At 45.6% G+C, this 20,610-nt stretch overlaps 1 protein-coding gene across 2 annotated transcripts in view; it reads left to right on the forward strand.

Moving 5' to 3' along the window:
- The window catches only part of LIMK2 (LIM domain kinase 2), a 42,449-nt gene that overhangs the window by 382 nt on the left and 21,457 nt on the right, over positions 1-20,610 (forward strand). The window contains exon 2 of one of the 2 annotated variants that reach the window (XM_054006014.1): positions 6,087-6,186. In XM_054006014.1, the coding sequence (XP_053861989.1) occupies positions 6,087-6,186 (100 nt within the window). Of the gene's footprint in view, positions 1-6,086; positions 6,187-13,794; positions 14,168-20,610 lie in introns of those variants that run through there. The other variant, XM_054006015.1, reaches the window with a different exon arrangement.

Genomic DNA, 20,610 nt, shown 5'->3' on the forward strand with positions numbered 1-20,610 from the left:
CCCAATGCCCCAGCTACAGCCCCCTCCCCTAGGGTCGTGGCATAGTCCTCCTCGCCTGGGACTCTGGCACAGCCTCTCCCCTCCCCCTACAGTCAGGGTATAGCCCTTTCCCTGGAGTCCTGGCACAGCCTCTTCCCCTCCCCTCCCCCTCTAGTCAGGGTAGAGCCCTTTCCCTGGAGTCCTGGCACAGCCCCCTCCCCTCCCCCTCTAGTCAGGGTAGAGCCCTTTCCCTGGAGTCCTGGCACAGCCCCCTCCCCTCCCCCTCTAGTCAGGGTAGAGCCCTTTCCCTGGAGTCCTGGCACAACCTCTTCCCCTCAAATCCCCCTATAGTCAGGGTATAGCTCTTCCCATACTCCTTCCCTGGAGTCCTGGCACAGCCCCCTCCCCTCCCCCTACAGTCAGGGTATAGCCCTTTCACTGGAGTCCTGGTATAGCCTCTCCACTCACATTCTCCCTGTAGTCTCCACGCACCTCTAGGCCGGGGCCAGCCAAGCCATCTGTATGAGTGTAGGGCCATACGTTTTTGCTTTTTTTCCCATCACTGGCACACTGATCTGGGTGAGTGGGAGAGACTGAATTGCCAGCTGAGTGCAGAACAGCAGGGCACAGAAGTGGATGCATGGTATCAAGAAGTCACTTATAAGTTTGTGCCTAATAATGACCCAGTTAAAGGCTGGGTGTGCAGCTCCTTTAACTGCTGCACATATCATTGCTGACATGTGAGTTCAGAGTGACCCTGCCCCTCTCCATTGGTGGAGACTGAGAATATTTTTATATTCTCCAGTCTCTTGCATCCTTTTCTGGGCAGTGGAACCTGGGCATCAACTTGAGACTTAATTTGCACAATGTTACTTCTGCTGAAAGACTATGTAAATATCTCACTTGGTAATGTAAAATTGCTGTTGAATCTTTATAATTTCTTCCATTGGCTGTTGCAGTTCCCTCTTGGTTTTAAATATTGACCTATAACAGTTTTTTGAAGCTTTAGTGAAAATTTCAGCAGAATTTTCCAACCTGTCCTGCAGGCATAGTGTCCTTCTGGGCATACAGACAGATCTGTTGTAGATATGTTGGCCTGGCAGTCATACAGAAAGCTTGAAGGAAAGGGAGTAGAATTCAGTAGTGACTCACATTGTGAATTGCCTTCCTGTCCCAGTGCTCCACAAAAGTGGCTGTTCTTTCTCTGTGTAAGCATCCAGACTAATCTGTTTTTGGCACTCAGTTGTGGTCTTTTATTATGTCTGATTTCTCTTTACGCAGAGACTTGCATTCCCAGACATGCAAAATCCCAATGGGGTCCTTTGTTGTTGAGGTTCCACCCAAGCTTTATACTCCCCTCACTTTGAGATATTCCGTTGCAGCTACCATCTTTCTAGTTGAGGGTTAGCCTTACAGATTATCTGCAGAGGGTACACTGCTAAGCAATGAGGCACTTCCTTTGCTCCTTCACCCAGCAGCATTCTTGTTGTCCTGGGGGAATTTGAGTCGAATGACCTTCTTTGTTGATTACATATTTCTGTTGTCTTTTTTCATCCTCACTGTTTCTCCTGGATACCTAAGCCAACAAGGGATCGCTTCAGCTGAATACAGAATTTTTCACTTGCTTTCCTAAACTGTTGTGTAGTCTTGCCACTGCAATGCAACAGGTGTTTAACATTACCTAGCAAGTGAGGTGATTATTGAGAACTTGGGTGAATTTGTAAAGTCCTGTTTGAGCCTTTTGGATGACTGTCAGTCACTGTTAACTAACAACAGTGTGGTAACTCATTGGAACAAAGGCTCTGTTTTGTACAGTACATGGTATGCTTATGGCACTAAATAGAGAGAGCTGGATGTAAAGAATATGTATCTTATGCACAGAGACTATTTTATCCAACAGGAAGTCCAGAACTAGTTCACCTATTGCATTTTTTACTTACACTTTTTGGGAAGCTGAATGGTTTTGCTCCTTGTCCTCATGTGTAACTTCTCAGGCACATGGGTTCAGGGACTCACCCTTTACTATGGAACATGCATCAGGCTTATTGGAAACTGAAACACACATTCCTACTTCAAGTGAATGAAGCAGACAGAGGCTGTGGCCTTCTGCATCTTTCTCTTGGATTTTAAATCAACATGGTGTCTATGAATAAGGTAAACTGGAGTCCTATATTCTAAGTAGCAGAAAGGGGTAAAGCTGCTTATGGTATTGAGCAACAGGTAAGTGGAGGAAGAATTTATTATTTGATACATTTGTAGTTTAGATGAGCTTGACGCAATTTGTATGGACAGTGTCACCTAAACTAGCAAACCTTTTTTTGTTAGGGTGGGTCTTGTTTGTGGCTTGAGTTACTTAGATACGTGTACATATATTGATCTCTGCACTGGGGGTGAGAGACTCGTGACTTCCTATCCCTTGCAGCTTCCTGTCTCATTATGAATGCTGAGGATGAGACCAGGAAACTGAATTAAATATCTGTTAATATTTAGAAAAGCCCTAAGCGACTTAAAGAGAGAGATGTTCTTCAATGAAAGATTATCCTAAATACTGAGGAGAGTACCTAGAGCAAATGTTAATCATCATTGAAGTCTAATTAATGGTTTATAGAATCAGGTTTTTCTTCTAGTCTTGGCTCCTCTCCCACTGTGGTGCCCTGCCTTTTCTACTCTTCCAGGTTCTCTCTTTGACATAGGTTGTCAGGATGACTCTACTCATCTGCTACCACGTGGTGCAGTAGAAACTAACTGTTAGCTCTTGAGCTGTCATGAATGCACAGATTCTTTGTTCATGGTCCTTGATAAGCAAGTTGTTGACCTTTTCATCTGAGGTGTGCAGAATGCACTATGCCTAGAGGTCCATGGTAGGTTAGATTGGCTTCTCATATCTGGTGAACCCTTTCTGGTGATTGAAAATTCCCTAGCTTTAGATGTGATCCAAAGAGCAAGGCTGCAATTGAACTGCCTCGTCCAGTATGGACTCACTAAAGAGGGCCATAGTTTTTCCTAAGAAAGCGTATCAGGCTGAGTAAATTGGAACAGTTCAGTCTCCTTCATAATCCCCACTGCCACTCTGTTTCCAGGAGTGCAGCTATTGAGGTGTTGGAGGTTTCTAGTGCTGACACTGTTAAGGGGAACGGAGCCCAGTGTCATGCTCCTGCTTTTGTGTTTCTAATCATCCTTTTGAACAGTACCCTGAGGTGGGATCTCCCAGGCAGGGTGGCACCAAGGTAATAGAGACTAGTTCTTCAAAGCATAAAGGAAAGTTGGGACACTGAAAATGCAAACTCCCAATCACTGCTATAGTGTTTGGATTTTCTTTTTAAAATTTCACTGACATGAACCATCTAATGGTGCTGAGAGGGAGTAGTTACAGCAGGCCCACTCATCACAGGCATTTAAAGACAAGGGAGCCTTTAGCTTAATTGCAGCTGGGCAAGAGGATCACCAAAGGCTTGACCCTGAAGCAGTTTATTCAGTGATCTAAAGCGTGCTGCTTGGTGTGGCATCTGGGCTCACTGAGTGATGCTATCATTCAAAATGTCAGTTTAGGCCCTGCTCTCATGGCATCTGGGTTAATGTAACTCTTTTAAAGTGATTTCCTTCAGCGTTTTGTGTGGTGCACCATAGTTCTGTAGACAGAATATGTTGGGAAATAGCCAGGAACTGTGGGTTCTCCTCTCAGTTCTGCACACTGCTTTGCTCTATGGCCTTGTGCAAGTGATTTCCTATCTTTGTGCCTCAGTTTCTCCATCATACAGGACTTGGCTAGCCGATCATACAGTGCTTTCAAACTCTGAAGAGCTATTTAATGGCTAAATATAGTCTTCCCTTTTTGCATTCTTGTTCTAGACAAGTGTTTCTCAATGTGCATGGGTTGTTGTGGAGATTGAGTTTGATCTAGCAACTTTATCTCCATCCCAAATCTTGATGTTGGAGAACCAGGCAAAGAAATGACAAGATGAGGCAATAAACCTGGCTTCTTGTGATATGTGGGGTTGTTTTGAAAAGAGACTTCAGTTGTGAATCCTGAAACACACCAGTGTGTTTTCCTCTCAGCATTGGACAATGGAGTGTGTCTGCTGGTCATACCTGAGGAGAAAAGTAACGTAGGAGCTCTGTTCTGCTTGGTCTGGTTACCTAAGCATGTGAAGGCTGGATTTCAGGCATTACATTTCTTCCTTTCCAAGCTTTCTAGTGAAGAGTAGAAACCCTGTGGTGTTTGTGTTCTTATGCCCAGGATCTGTGTCTCAAATGAAGTATCCTGAAGATTTGGAAAACAAAACCTGTAAATAGATGGATGTGCATCCTAGTTTCTAGCCTTCTGAGTTCATCAGAGGTGATTAATGCAGAATCTGGGCCTGCGGGTTCCTGAGTGTATTGTTTGCTTCTGCATCTTGAGCAAACAAGGAACCTGCAGTTCATGAGAGCCTCAGAAAAATTAACACACTGAGCAGAAACTCTGGCTCCCTTGGCCACTCTTTATGAATGCACAGAGGGTGGTAACCGGAAAGACATTTGGAAATGGCTTTTGCTCCCCAGGGAGCCATTGCATATGTCAGGGCTGTACCCTGCCCAGTTCTAATTTGCTGCAGACATTCAGTGCTAGCAGGTGACCCCAAACAGGAGCCAAGTCTTGTTACATGTGGCTCGGGGAGGTGGTGGTGGTGGTGGGTTGACTGAGCTTCTGTCAGGTTTTCCTGTTCTCTGAAAACTGGCTGCTCATAAATTGGAAGTCTGGCCTTTTAGATGAATGCTTGGTTAATGAGTGTTGAGTTCCTTCTTTTATCATATCATTTCCATGCAACCTCAATTGAACAAAACTTTGAGTAGAAAAAAGGTGCATTTTGACAACTGCCCCGCTATGTGACATGTCTTTCCACACTCTTGACACCACCTAAACTTTGCTCTCACTTCCTAATCCTCTCTTTGTGCCTCGTAGATGGATAGACTTTCAGGCCAGAAGGGACCATCATGATCATATAGTCTGGCCTCAGAGCCTCCCCCACCAACTCCTCCTTAGTTTCCTTTAGTCCTAGCTTCATGACTCTGCCATGCTGCCCTCTACACTTGAAGTAGTCTATCCTTGTATGCCAAGCACACTCTCCCCCATCCTTAAAATCCTTTTGTTGTCCAAGCTTGTAAACTCGGGAACTTGTCATATCATCATGTCTATTCTAGTGAAGGCCTTAAAATCCTTCTGCCAGTCTCTAGTTGCTTCTGAAGGGTCGGTAACCCCAGGAAACCTATAGGATTTGTTCATCTTTTCCAAAACCCAGCTGCCGCTTTCAATTGGAATTGTCTTTAGGCCGCATAAATGCTTGTAGTAATGATGTACCTCTGTTGGTCCCAGGATATTAGAGACACGGGGTTGGTGAGGTAATATCTTTTATTGGACCAACTTCTGTTGGTGAAAGAGACCAATGTCTGTCCCTGAAGAAGAACTCTGTGTAGCTCGAAAATTTGTCTTTCACCAACAGAGGTTGGTCCAATAATATATTACCTCAACCATTTTGTCTTTATGGTAACAAGTGAGCTGACTGGCAGTCAAGGTTATCCTCTTTTAAACAAACCTCTTTTTATTCTCCCTTATCGCCCTCTCTTTTTCTTAGGAAATCCAGTTAATTAGATGAGTTGCTGTAAATCTTCTGAGTCATTAGCATGGGGCAAATGCTAGCTTGGCTTCTATACTAGCCTAGCATATAATGCTTCTGAGTAATAGCTGAAATACTGAACTAGTTTGTCCTTGTAATTTTTGTGCATGGGAGAAAGGCAACCAAGTGTGACTGCTTGATTTATTTTGCTGAGAGTCCTGCTTTATACTGCAGAGCACAATGACACTGGTGGCCATTGTAGTGAGGCATACATGTCTTTGGACAAAAATGTGCACAAGTGTTTTAAGGTTTCAGTTGGAAATGCCCCCCATTTTCTAGAGTTGGGTGTCGGATAGTGGCACTGGCTTTTACTTTTCTAGCCCTGGAGGAGTTGACATTGAACATGTAACTCAAGGATTGTCCTAACAGAGATTTTGGGAATTCTTGCCTGATAGCATGAAGAGAGCTTATGCTGTTTGGTAGCTATTCTAATAACCCTCTGCTTTTCGTGTGTAGGTGAAGAGGTCTGGACATGTCTGGGCTGTGGGGACAGCATTCCAGCTGGTCAACGACTGTACAGGACTGTTAATGAAGCTTGGCACAGCTCTTGCTTCCGGTACGTTAAATCTAGCCTGTTTTTAGACATTACTTTTTCCCTGTTTTCATCCACCAATGTGTTAGCCTGTATGCTGAGTATTAACACTTACAGGGTTTAAACTGGCTGCACTACTTTACTGCCACCTTTATGCCTACTCAGGAAAATCTTACAGAATGATCATGTGCTCCTGCTCACTACCATATTCTAATGCTGGCATAGCACTTTGAAACTAGATTGCAATTTGAATAGCCGTTTGAAACAATCTGGAGAAGTGGTGCTTACACAACACACAAATAAAGATTAAAATAAAAATGAAAGCTCTGATTTAGTGGTGATAGCAGATAGGTGAGATGATGCATATTTCTCTTCAGCTACATCCCAAGATAGTGCCCACTGAACTACGTTGAAGCAGTTGGAGTAACCGTGGTTCTCTTTGCCATATGTGTATGGTTTGAGGGAGCTATTGAGGATTGGCGGGGAGAGGTGCTGATGCACAGGAAGGTTTTGAGTTCCCCAAACATACTTTCTCCCTGTCAAGCTATTTAGATCTACAACTTGCCATAATCTCCTCTGACCACATTGCTAGCAGCAGAGAGTGAAGAGGCCTTTGAAATCCTCTGCTCTTGGCAGCAGGATTTCATGCATGTAATCTGTTCCGTGAGCAATTTATCCAATTCTTGCTACATTAGTTGCCTTTTTTAAGGGGTCCTGATTCTGAACACATGCAGCTTCTGCTGACTCCACTATGAGTAGCAGTTGTATAACAGCTGTTGATCAGTCTCTTAAGGTTTTGGCTTTCATTTGGCTTTATCCTTTCACCCTTGCTTATTTTGTCTGTGCCCAGGGAAAGAGGGGTTTGGGAGGTGGGTGATGTGTCAGGAGAAGTGTTTACTGTCCTGTGTTTTTGTTTGTTTGTTTTGTTTTTAAAGTAAAGATCCTACATTCTGGTTACTGGTGTCTAAAAAAACACATTGGGCTGGCAAAATGTTTCTAGGTCTGGCAGATCATAAGAGACGTTAATCTAAATAATCTCCCAGTTTGCAAATACTGGAAACTAATACTTTATACCACTGAACCCTGGCTCTCCAGTGCTAGGGTATTTGACAATGACCAGTCAAAGAGTATGGGACAATAAACATCACAGAACTCTAGTCTTCTCTTGTCCACACTCAAAAACAACCTGGGGGTTAAGCACTCAGTCTTCCTCTCCCCCAGCCCCTGCCAACTTGTCAAACTCAGATGTGCATGACAGACCAGAGCACCATCACAAAGCGAAGACTTCCCTAACTGATGCCTGTAGGGCTCTGTTGGAATAAATTAACTTTGAATACAGGTTTTAGTTTACACTTGTCTAAGTGCTTTTTGCTATGTGACCTTTCAGGCTTCTACACAAGGTGTGGGGCAGCTCTCAAGTGGTGTCGTAGCAAATGGACTTGAGGATAGGATGTGAACTACATGGACTCTTCATAATGGGCTGATGGAGACAGTCAAATCCTGCCCTTAGTGACACCTGCGCAGCCTGCATGACCTTCAGTGGGGCTGTGCAAGTCTGAGTAAGGGCAGGATGTAGTGCTGTGCACTAGCTTGATTTCCTAGTGAAGAGTCTAATCAGACCATGCCAGCAAAAGATGCCAAACTCTCCTGTCCTGTGACATGCATCAAATCGCTGAGTCTAACTGATGATGTGCTTCCCTTACTGCCTTGTGCCCTTGACTGGCTACAATACTCGATTAAGCTACTGTGCTGAACCAGGCTACACTGTGAGAAACTACAGTCAAGGAAACTGCCATTCCCTTTCTTCTTGTTCCAGGGTGGGGCTGTGCACTAAAACAACAAATTCCAGGTTTAATTGACTGACTCGCCCTTTCTCCTCTCGCTCTGTAGCTCAGCATGTCTCTAATCTTGTGCTTAATATCCCAATGCCAAACTTTAAAAGGCCTTTACTGGTAGGAAGCCTCTGGTAGCTGAGAGTTCCAGCAGCTCTTGTGGAGTGTTGTTTACAGGCTTCCTGTGGATTAGCTGACTTTTTCGCCTGGCACATAATTTCTATCATGCAGATTGGCACCTCTCCAGGCCTGTTAGCTTTGTTTATCCTCAGTCAGGCTAGCCTTCTGATCACACTTCAAGCTGGTAGCTGCTGACGCGTGTGCATCTCTGAGGATTTAAACTCTTTCTGTCACTTCCCTCCTTTCTTGAATAGCATGCACAGGCTGTGTCCGTAGATTCTGTATCTTCTCTAGGTATGGCTGGAGAGGAAAGTGATAAATTCCTATTTGATATGTACCTTGGACATCTTAAATTGTCTGTTGGCTAGCTAGTGCTTTGGCTTGAACCTACTGAGTTATTTGCTGATATTCTTTAGGAGAGGCATCTGTCCACTCTAAATATGCCTTTGCATGAGGCTATTTTCACCTGTTTTTGCTTCCAGATGTTCCCAGCCACCACTGAGATTCAGTCCCGGGGCGATGGCCACATGGGGTCTTGCCCAGGTTTCCATTTGTCAGGCTTTCCTTTAGATTTCAGGAGTGTCTGAATAGGCATGGTTGTGTCCCCTTCTTGCTGATGCTTATGTCTGAATTTTTATCAATTGGATTACTGGAAGGAAAATCGGAGTGTCTGGGCATAATTAAACTTCCTGCCCTAGCAACATAGGGACACAAGTTCTGTTGCCTTCAGAGTGACTTTATTCCATGGTATGGCTTTAAGGTAGATGGCTTATCCTCTGATCAACAGTGGATAAAACATCAGGCTTCTGACGGCCCGTGCCGGTTACTTGATGCTAGTTTCTCTTCCTTGTTCCTGGCTGAAAATATGTCGCTGATCTCGCTTTTCTGTATAAACAATTAAGTTTGCCAGAGGGATATTGCGAGTGTTTGAATGAGAGTGGTGGGTGATCAGAAATGGGGGGCAGAGGTGAGGGAATGTGGTGAGCTGGCCATCTGAAATGAGTTCTGTGGTTTAAAAGAGATAAGTTGTGATAAAGGATGCAGAGTGCTGTAGTCTCTGACTCTCTTCCTTCAAGAAAGTTCAGGGTGCGGGGGAAAGCTCCTAGTACGGCTTTGTCACAACTGTGTCCATATCTTAATGCTGTCTACTAGGGGGACAGCAGCACACCTCTGACCATGCTGAAGGGGTAGTGTTTTATTGCAACCTCACTTTTTGAGTAGTCTGGTGCATGCCTCCATTGTACTTCATAGCTATCCCATGGAGCAGTGTAAAGTTGCAACATTCTTGATAGGATTTTGAATGGCAAAAGTGAACTGACTGGTCTTATTTCACTCTGCATTGGGGAAAGCTCTGAGCAGCAGAATAGGTTCTGAAGAAACTTTATTTAAGTGGGTGCTTAAATTTAGCAGAAATTTACTTAAGACTCCACACTTTCCAAGAAAATCTGCTTACCCTCCACTAACAAGTGGTCAAATAGACGTATTTATTTTATTTATTTATTTTAATTCTGTGTGGACAGGATTAGGATTTCAGATGGTTCCAAGGGTAATGTGCTACATTTTGTGCAATAAAGATTCAAACTAAAGACTATAGCAGTGCAGTTTAAACTGTGGGACAGATATCTAACACTTTCTCTGGCTTTCTTTTCACTGTTTGCTTGTGAATACTGCCGGGTTTGTGTGCGAATGCACATGTATCATGCAGATACATTTGGGGCTGAGATTTATCATGTCCCTTGTAATGAAAGGCAGTTACAAAATGCATCATTTTTCATCTCTACCCGCTTCTTATCCTTCTGCTTCTCTTCTCCCCTCCTGCCCCCCCTCCATCCACATATTCTGGCAGTTACAGTAAGCACCTGGTAGAGTTCCAGGGTTGAAAGGTCAATGCTTTATCCACTCAGCCTCATGGAAGTCTCTCTTTAGAGATGTCTCTGCAGTGGATGGGGTGGTGGTTAGCTGTTGAATCTCACTCTGGTTATCGGATTTAGAGAGAAACCGTTCCTAAGTGCTCGTTTGCCCACAGGTCGCCCTGAATTTTCATTGGGGTTAAAAAAAAACAATGAAGCACTTTGCAGGTGGTCTGTCTTCTGAATAGTTAGAATTCCTCAGGGAGGGTGTAGCTGCTGCAGGATCTCGGTGGCCACTCTATATAAGGTAGAGTTGGATATTCCATTCTGAGCTTTTACTTTCAGGTTGTCTTCCAGGGCATTATCAGTCATTACTCACTGTGCCCGAAGTGTGCACAAACAACGGTTGCTTGCAAAATTTAATCTAAATAGACAAAAGCTATGGGTTGGGAAGCCTCTGAAGCATGAGGGCAGTGGTGTTAGTGCACATTTTGTTACTAGAGATGTGCACTGTTTACAAAAGAGATGTTCCTGTTCCCAGAAACATATATCTAATAGACAATTACAGATTTTTCTCTTGCTTGCTTCTTAGCATACAGATAAATACATTCAGGAAGCTTTTAAGTCTTTTTGAGTTGGGCAAATGAGTGGTGGTGGTGACGACGAGGGAGATCCATCTGTTGCTGCTTATTTCAGACGCTCATTCTTAGAGCATCGTGCTTATCTGTGTACCCCTATGAGGAGCTGTCACTGTTACGGTTTAAAGTTAGAAGCGATAGGCAATAACATAGTAAACGTTCAGTACTTCACTCCCGTTTTTTGTACAGTTTGAGAGGTATGGCTGCTTGCAGGAGTTTCACTCAGATACATATTGAAATATTTCAATAGCTGATCACTGTGATCAGACTTTCCATTATACCATATGACCTCTGATAGCCACATCTTGTGTTGTAAATGCCTTGGAAGTATAAGGAGGCATTGGGTCTGCATCCAGATACTTGGAGTGCCTCCAGGACAAGGAAAAAAGGGCACACTACAGCCTTCCCATTTGCCCAGTAGATGCCAAGCCTGCTCAGAGCTCCTCCTCCCCCAGTTTCTACCAGTCCCATGAATGAACTGAAGAGCCCCTCTGTGCATGGACAGTGATCTGCATATCTTATAGGCTGGTGGAAGTGCTGACGAGTCTCAGTCCATGCCTGGTTCACTACCACCCCTAGCATCTAAAGTGCCACTTTAAAAAACAGAGCATTTGAGAATGTGCAGCATGTAACCCTTGCCATTCAGAGCCCCTGGGATTATTTGTATACAGCTTGCTTTAAATACACCAAGACCGTTATTTTGCAGTGTTAAAATTGGGGGGGGGGGCGGGGGGGGGGGAAACACCTCTGAAATATAAAAATCTGCTTGAGTTCCTAAATCTAAAATGAACCAGTGGGGAGACTGGAAAGTGATTTTAAGATGGAATTAATTTGTGAATGGAAGTTTTCCTTTTACCTGTCAAGGCCAGAGTTCAGGCTTCTTTGTTTCTCTTGCAACAGTTAATGTCAAATGTCTAAAAACATTATAAAGAAAGCAGCCCCTGTTGGGGCAAGTTTTAGTGCATTCTGTCCCCAAATCTTGCAGGAGAAACACAGAATTCATGACAACCTGTCAAAACCAGACAAAAAGATACAATTTTCAATTTGCAAACACATGCTCTAAGGCCACCTATATGAATTATTTAGGGTCTTAAATAGTCTTGTATTTTTTTTTTAGACTTCAAAAATCCACAAACTGGAAATGTTGGCCCCTGCCACAAAACCCCACAATGCATGGTGGCCCACCTAATTTAGCTGTGGGAATGTTAACTTTGGAATTTCTTGACTCTTGTATGTTCTCACCTTTTAGTGCAACTTGTTTGTCCAGCAGAGATTAGTGGTATCTGCAAAATTACCTGGGGAAGATTAGTGGTTCTAGCCAGGAGTTCAGGTCTAAAACCTGAGACCCGTAATAAACAGATTAGCACCTCTTTGAGAGAAACCCTTTTATCGGTGCTATAATGTTCATAATTGAGTGATAAAACAATTGAGAAGGGAAGTAACTCTGTTCACAGAATTCTGTGGGTGGAGAGTAACTGTTGCTGCCTGATGGCTAGGACTTGTTTCAAAAGTAGAATTATCTTCTTGATAAAATGTTTCCTGTTTAAACAGAAGATTGAATATATGTCCCTTGGCTTTAAGGAAACCTTAGACAAAAATCTCCTTCCAGTTTCTTAGCTGTCTGGGTGGCTTTTATTACTTTGAAGTTGGGTTTTATCTGCTGGCTTCTTTCACAGACTGGTAGGCTCCTTATCATATCTCTGGATCAATCTTCAAAGGTCCAGTCTGAAGAGCTGAGATTTATGGGGTCACGTGGACTCGACCATGGAGGGGGTTCAGCCCATGACAGCGACATTAAGGGGACTGCTTTTGACAGGAGATGATATGCAATGGGAGGAGGGGCTCTCCAATTTTCCATGGTGACGCTTATTCTGTAGTGTAGCGTTGATAGTAAGGGGGCACTGGGATGTGAGCACTGGCCCATTTTCAGCACACAATGTATGGGGAATGTGGGAGAAAGGAGTGCATTCCTAGACACAGACTCACAGCATTGCTGCTTGCAGTGAAGCTGTCGGAAATGTCAAAAGGAATTAGACCTGCATCAGAATTGATGGCTGGATCAGGCTTTACAGCCCTGGTTCTTTCTGCACTGTCTTAGTCTGTTAAAAATCAAACTGAGTAGGAGAAACTGACCGTTTCAGGCTCCTTTTTCCCATAAATGTAGCTGCATCTTGTCATTACAAAAATTAGCTGCCTGGCTCTCTAGTGGAGTTGAAATGCCAGCCACAGCTGTCAAACCTGCAGCCAGTGCCTCCATTGAGGAGAGTGCCAGCTATGTGAAATGGAGGATCTTCAGTCGGAGCAAATCTGGGAACTTTCATCTCTGGTGCATGGCTGGGTTTTGAGACTCTTGTGAAAATGGCGGGTTTTACTGACTGCACAAATATGGGAGGGCTAATAGCAGCAGTAGCATGTGTAACAAACTAGCCACTCAACAGAGCACTGTACAAACACCAGTGCTTTGTGTTGGGTAGACCAGGGCTCTGAGTAGAACTCTCTGTCCACTGTTCGGTCAGTGTCATGGACAAGGCAGAACAGGCTGAAGCAGTTCTCTGTGCAGCTGTTGCAGGTTTAAGTCAAGGATCAAGTGACTTGTTTGCTCTCAGATTAACCAGTCTTTGACCTGTTTTAATGTTACATCCTGCACTGCCATTCAGACATCCTGGGCTGGGTTAAACTGCCGGGCCTGGTCTTCTCTTTCTGCTCTGAGGCAGCCGAGGCTGTATCTTTGGGGGCAGATTAGCCTTCCTCAGAGTGAAGGGCACTGTGCAGCAGAGAATCAACAAGCAGGTTGGAGGGACTGTAAAGGGTGGAACGTGCACACACCACTGTGATCTAGGAAACTGCGATAAGCATTTATCTGACATAAGCAGAGGCTTAACTCTCTGTATTTGACTCTGCCCTTGCTTGACTTCAGTATCCGTACCATTACTGTGCCGAGAGGAGCTGTGTGTTCACACACTTGGCTTTTATTGTAACAGAAGTTTCAAACCTTTCAGGGTGGGTCTGTCACATAACCTCTCTGGAGTCTGGATCACAGCTCCACCCCTAGTGGAAAGGGTCTATTTCCTTGGTGCTTCTAACCACCCATGTTCCTTTTGTAAAGGATGACTCCTCCTCCCCTCCCACCCTCGGGGGGGTGGGGGTGGGGGGGGGTGGAACCAAAGAAGGAAAAACTAACTTGACAGCAGTTTGTTCTTGCAAACTCTACCAGCTCCCGCACAAGCATGTCCGAATTTTAGCAAGGTTAGTGGTTACGCTATCCCACCCAAGGGTGCAATTTGCTACTGAGTTGAGGAGGAGATGGTTACAGCCATGGGAGCCTGGAAAGATCTGAAAAGAAATGAGTGGCTGAGAGACCTGGCACTCCTTAGGCAGTTTCAGAGAGGGGAGAGGAGCCTGAATCAGCACAAGGTGAAGTGAGTCCTTCCAGCTGCCATGCTGGCCAAGTGGAGTTGTTCAGAGGCAGTTGGACAGATTTGCAACCGAGCCGGTTTATCCAGTGCTTGAAGATGGGAAGTTACTTGTCTGCCCCAGCTTATTCCACTCCCAAGGAGCCCTTTCGGTAAGTTTTTATTATTATTTCCCTCTGGGCCTTGTCTCCACTTGGCACCCTGTAATGTTGTCCTGGGCGCCTTGTGTTTGAGGTTCTCGGAATGAACTTCAGCTGCTTGTGTGTGGGGAGCAGCAGGCCTGAAGCTAGGAGCTCTGACTTGTGAACTGGGGGGGTGGGGGGGAGGACTAGGCAGAGTTATTGAAAACTAATCTGTATCCATGCTCTTATTGATAAGAGGGTGTGGCATGTGTGCATATCTGTTCCGTAATGCTGTGCTTATGTGCACAGCCCAAGTGTGTACTTGCAGGCTCCCTTTCAGATTCAAACCATAGACATCCGCTTCCTCGCAGGCAGCAGCCAGAAAGAATAGCATTGTATGGAAAGCTCCTGGTATATAGAAAGGGAGACTGTGTTCATGGGAATGACACAGAATATGAGGTCCTTGAGTGCCATATGCTCCTCACTGGGATGAGTTTGGGAAGGTAACATAGTCCATAGGCAGCAGGGTGTGACCATATCTAATGAATGAAATGAAGTGATTTGCAGGCAATAAGTAGTTACAGTAAATGCCTGGTTATCTTGGAATGAGCTCTTATCTCTGATGTTTTGCTTGTTAACCCCTTTTGTTTATCTGAATGTCCAACTTCTTCCTCAACCCTGAGTCATTTAAATGGATTGGAGATGGTTCCAGAGCAAGGCCTTGATTGCACTAGTTTCTCCATGTTAGCCAGCCAAGTTTGAAATTGGTCCTGCAAACATAGTTGTGGTGGCTAGTAAGGCTCGGGAAACTCTGCCAAAACAGTCTTAAAATCCTCAAGATTCAAGTTCCTATCTCATGTGGAACAAGGGCAGGCCCATTTAGACAGGACAGACCTAACTTCACAGCCAGGCTTCTAAAAAGCCATTTCCTACCATTGGGAGGAAGTGCAGTCAGAGCCATAGCCTTCTAATAGTATGTAGAGTCATACTAGTAAAAGGCATGTATGGGAATTATTCACAAATACATGCTCCACTTGCTGGTGCCTAAAGGAAGTGCCATGGGAGAGGTGCATGTGGAAGCAGAGTTTCCATGCCCTGCCTTCTGTCTGTAGCACGTTGGATATGCTTTCAGTTGTCTCTTTGCCCTGGAGGTTTCTGGGGCATTAGCCAGTGTGCGCACTTCAGCTAGGTCCTGGGTGAGGAGGTGGTTAGGTTCAGATTTAGGGAAGCGCTATGTTCTGGAAATGTCCTTCTCTCTGTATGCCAGTTCTTTCCCTTTCCCCACCTTTGGAGATGTAGACTTTGGTGTAGGGGTGACCACATGTCCCAATTTTTATAGGGACAGTCCCGATATTTGGGGCTTTGTCTTATATAGGCACCTATTACACCTCACGCCATCTTGATTTTTCACACTTGCTATTTGGGCACCCTATCTGGTGTAGGGTTAACCCACCTCACCTGATGATCCACGAGGGGTTTCCATTAGTGACCTTTACTGAGAGGGTGCATTTCAGTGTTAATGTGAGGTTTCTCTTCATTAAGATACTGGCTTCCTTTTGGATGTAAAGGAGGCTTTGCCTTTGAGCTGAATTTTCCCCCTCACCGTTGGTCAAGTTGGTTTCTTGTTGTCTGATCCATTTAGCATCCCCCCCAAAACCAAATGGGCTGCAGGTGAGAGTTTGACATCTCTGTGCCTGCTCAGTTACAGAACTCAGCAGCATGAACACAGTAACACCCAGATCCACACCAAGATGTGACCTGTTTTCCAAGTACCATGGAGGCCTAAAGCAGACTTCTGAAGTTGTGTGTGACTGTTCCACTTTGACCCATAAAACCCCCATCAGAGTTGAAATTGCATCTGTCCTGCGGGGCTGGCTGGGCTTGGCTCCTTGCTCCGGGCACTCTGACCTGGCCACTGCCTGTGGAGTCAGTGCTGCTCTGAATTGGCCTGGCCTGGCTCCCCTAATGGGGGGGTTGGGCAGCTGGGCTTTGAATGGTGCAGCAGGGTGAGGGTGAGGCAGGCTTGCTCAGCAGTTCCTACTCCCTGGAGGCAGAACTCATCCCGTGTTGACTACTTTAAATGTTGGGGGGTATGCCTAAAGTGTAGGGACTGGTGGGGATTGGGCATGCAGGTCAGTTACATCCGTGAGTGTCAGCTTCATGTGTAAAACCTGCCCTCCTTCTGGGGCCACTGATTCTCTTGCTGCCTCTTTCCCCTCACTCCCATGTGAGGTAAACAAGGGTGCAGCCTCCCAGAGGCAGCTGTTAAAGGACTATATATTTTGTAAAATAATTCAATAAATGGTCATTTTTTATTTTATTTTTTTTTTAATATGGCTTTAGCAAAGTTCTCTAGAGTCTTAGGAATGATGGATGGGGAAGGGAGGGAGTTGAGTATGGAGTGGGGCACACTTCTGTCTGGCTGTCACTGCCTGCCAGTTCAGCTGTAGTTTAGTGTTCTTGATTATATGATTGCCATGGAAGCAGCTCCAACGCCTTTAAGTGCAGGGCTGTGGCAGCATTAAATGAGTAGGTAGGAGCTACCAGTTTAAAGCCTCTGTTCACATGTCATGGTTGTAAGTGGTGGCAAAGGCAGCATCAAAGCCTCTGGAATTTCTTTAGAAAAAATATAGGAGCATTGGGATCCCTAAGAACCCCAGCTCTTCCCCCTCCATAAGGCCCATGTTATGGCACCCTCCCTCTGAGTAGAGGTGGTTGCAGCTCCCTGGGATACCTGCCAACGTTGCTCCATCAGTCACTAGAACACTTGGAGGGTCATCTGTTCTCCTGGGGTTTGAACATGCTGCTCCTACGATGTTCCTAACCTGTGAGAACTCAGTGTCCAAACTGACTTCACCTAATCGCTTGGCAGCCTGTTGTGTTGCCCCAAGCCAACCTTATTCATCTAAACCCCAGTAGTGTTGGATTTTCACACTTAGTGGAGAAGTGACTGTGCTTTTCAAGAACACGTTTGGTTTGCTGATGTGGGGATGGGGGACTTTCACATGTGCAGTGAAGACCTTCCCTTGTTAGGCCTAGAGGATTGTTGCAGCCCTCATCTCCTACTTTGCCACTGCAGGAGTAGATAAGTATCCTCACCATTAACCATGTCCAAAAATCAAGAATCTTGTCAGGGATGCTGGAACAATTTGTATAGAGGGGGTGCTGAAAGCCATTGAACCAAACTGTAAACCCTCTATATCAGGGGTGGCCAACCTGAGCCTGAGAAGGAGCCAGAATTTATCAATGTACACTGTCAAAGAGCTACAGTACTATATCAGCAACCCCCCATGAGCTTCTCCCCTTGCTCCCAGTGCCTCCTGCCCACTGACAGCCCCGCCGATCAGCGCCTCCCCCTCTCTCCCTGCACCTCCTGATCAGCTGTTTCGTGGCATGCAGGAGGCGGGGAGGGGGAGGAGCGAGAGCATAGCAGTCTCAGGGGAGGGGACAGGAGGGGGTGGAGTGGGGGCAGGGCCTGTGTCTGAGCAATGAGCACCCCCCAAGCACATTGGAAAGTTGGCACCTGTAGCTCCAGCCCTGGAGTCGGTGCCTATACAGGGAGCCGCATATTAACTTCTGAAAAGCCACAGATTGGCCACCCCTGCTCTATATGATGGAAATCGCTTCAAGCAGCACCTCCAGCACCCCTAGTTCCAGACTCTCTAAATCTTGGCAAATACAATTCCATGTTTGGAGAAGTGCTCTGCAGCTCCAGAAAAATGGACTGATTAAGAACTGTTCATGGAGATTTACTTCCCTTACCTGGGGCTCAAGCGTTGTACCTGATGGAGTGAGAAGAGAACCTGCCTGAACTTGGTGGGGTTATTAGCAGCAGCCAGCCAGCCAGGGGACATGATCAGTTGTAAGCTGTGGTGGTTTCCAGTCCCTGAGGAATCAGTCATGTCTTGGGTACTCTCTCAACACAGTGGAGAAAAGTAAATCTGGGATTAGACCTTCCCATTGTCCATATCCTGAACAGAAGAGTGAAATCTGCCTTGCTTCTGGATGTGGTGGCCTAGAAAGATGAACCCATAAACCAACAGTGCTAAAGTTAATGCACATCAAGTGAGATGGAGGGGAGTTTGTCCCACTATCTTGCATGAGTAAAGCTCCCCTCTTAATCTTTCCAACTGGGGACTTGAGGGTCACATGGTGTAGCCTGGCCAAGGACATGATTTTGGTCAAAGGGTTGGTTCTGGTGACCAGCTCTATGCTGTGTACAAAATTTTAAAGCATCTTCCTTGTTAGAACATATAAAGTGTAATGGTGGCAGAAGGGGCTGCGTTGCGGTGTGTTGTTCAGTGAGGTGGTGGTCTTGCCAACAATGACTCATGACTGAGGCAGCCAGTTTGTTCAACGGTGCTAAGTCTTGTCTCTGGGACCTGACACACTTATTGCCTCATTGTTCTGGGTGGGGTGTTGAGCCTTTAGCTGCAAATTTATCTTGCCCAGATTTGTTTAATCACATAGCAAAGAGCTGACTGCTTACAGACTCCACCCCCTTTCACCTTCCCTTTACTATGTATATGTTGCAACAGCAGTATCCAGAGTTCCTATTTCCTGGTAAAAAGAACAGGAGCACTTGTGGCACCTTAGACGAACACATTTATTTGAGCAAAAGCTTTCGTGGGCTACAGCCCACTTCTTCGGATGCATGTAGTGGAAAATACAGTAAGAAGATATACACAGACACACACACCATGAAACAATGGGTGGTGTGTGTGTGTATATGTATCTATATCTTCCTACTGTATTTTCCACTACATGCATCCGATGAAGTAGGCTGTAGCCCACGAAAGCTTATGCTCAAATACCTTTGTTAGTCTCTAAGGTGCCACAAGTACTCCTGTTCTTTTTGCAGATAGACTGACACAGCTGCTACTCTATTTCCAGGTAGAAACTGCTAATCAAACTGGTGTCGTAGAGTTGGGATCAGTTGCTGAAGTGGTATGGGGAAGGTAGGAGAGCACCTTGTAGGCCCCCTCCTTAAGACCATGCCCCTGTAGTGTTGACTACAGTGGCATAAAACTATGGCACCATAGCCAGCATAACCCTGTCACTTAGATGAAACCTACAGTGACAGAAGGGGTTTTTCCATCAGTGTGGAAATGCCACCTCCCCAAGCAATGGTAGCTAGGTTGACAGATACATTCTTCCATCAAGTCTACATTGGGGGTTAAGTGCAGGTCTGATCATGGAGCTTTACTTGTTTAAAGCTGTAATCGAGCTCTAGGTTTACACACTGGTACAGGCATGCACATGGAGGTGGGATAACTCTGAAGGATCTTATTTGCTGGTGTTAAACTAGATGTTCCTGCAGTGTGCTGCTGTTAGTCACCACTTGCTCTTCTCCCTCCCGCCCCCTTGATCGTTCAGTCGGGGATGCTGACAGCAAATGAAAGCCAAAGGCTAGCAATTGAAGGAAAGACATTGTTCTGCTGCCCTGCAGGTGGAGTGTATGCATACCATTATGAGGGTGTAACTCTTAGGCCTTGGCTACACTGGTGCTTTACAGTGCTGCAGCTTTCTCGCTCAGGGGTGTGAAAAAACACCCCCCTGAGTGCAGCAAGTTACAGCGCTGTAAAGCGCCAGTGTGAGCGGTGCCCCCCAGCGCTGGGGAGCGGTGCCCCTCGTGGAGGTGGAGTACCTGCAGCGCTGGGAGAGCTCTCTCCCAGTACTGGCGCCGCGACCAGACTCGCACTTCAAAGCGCTGCTGCAGGAGTGCTCCCGCAGCAGCGCTTTGGAGTTGCGAGTGTAGCCAAGCCCATACAGTGCCCCAGATCTGTAGGTTGTAATAACAAATGCTCTGTGCATCTTAAGGCACAAAGACTCTCCTGCTGCTAATGAAATTGGCAGGGCCTATTGCACATATCAAAGCTCTGTCCCCTCGTGAGGGAAAAGGATTTGCGGCTCCCCAAGCTGGGAGAATCTCTACTTTCACAACATTCATGAACTACACCTCTACCTCGATATAACGCTGTCCTCGGGAGCCAAAAAATCTTACCGCGTTATAGGTGAAACTGCATTATGTTGAATTTGCTTTGATCCACCGGAGTGCACAGTCCTGCCTCCCCCCCCCCCCCCCCCCCGGAGCACTGCTTTACCGTGTTAAATCCAAATTTGTGTTATGTTGGGTCGCGTTATATCAGGGTAGAGGTGTATTAATCTAGTTTGGGAGGAGGAGTTTATTCATCCATAGTGGGGGAAATGGCTCCAAATACCGCTTACAATGAAGTCACTTCCCTCAAACCACTGGCTATCTGTAAGCAATTTCACTTTGTTCCTTCTGCATCCTTGTGAATTGGAATGAAAGCAGCTTTCCATGTTGAGGCAAAATCTTGTTCTCCCCTTGGTGTATGCACATTCCAATCGTATCTCTACTAGCTGGAATTCCCCAGTGGAAGCTTAGCACAAATTAACTTAAACTTCCAGGAAGTGTGTTAAGGTGGTGCTTGTGTGAGGGATAACACTGA

The sequence above is a fragment of the Malaclemys terrapin genome, chromosome 16, assembly GCF_027887155.1.
Source record: "Malaclemys terrapin pileata isolate rMalTer1 chromosome 16, rMalTer1.hap1, whole genome shotgun sequence".
NCBI lineage: Eukaryota > Metazoa > Chordata > Testudines > Emydidae > Malaclemys > Malaclemys terrapin.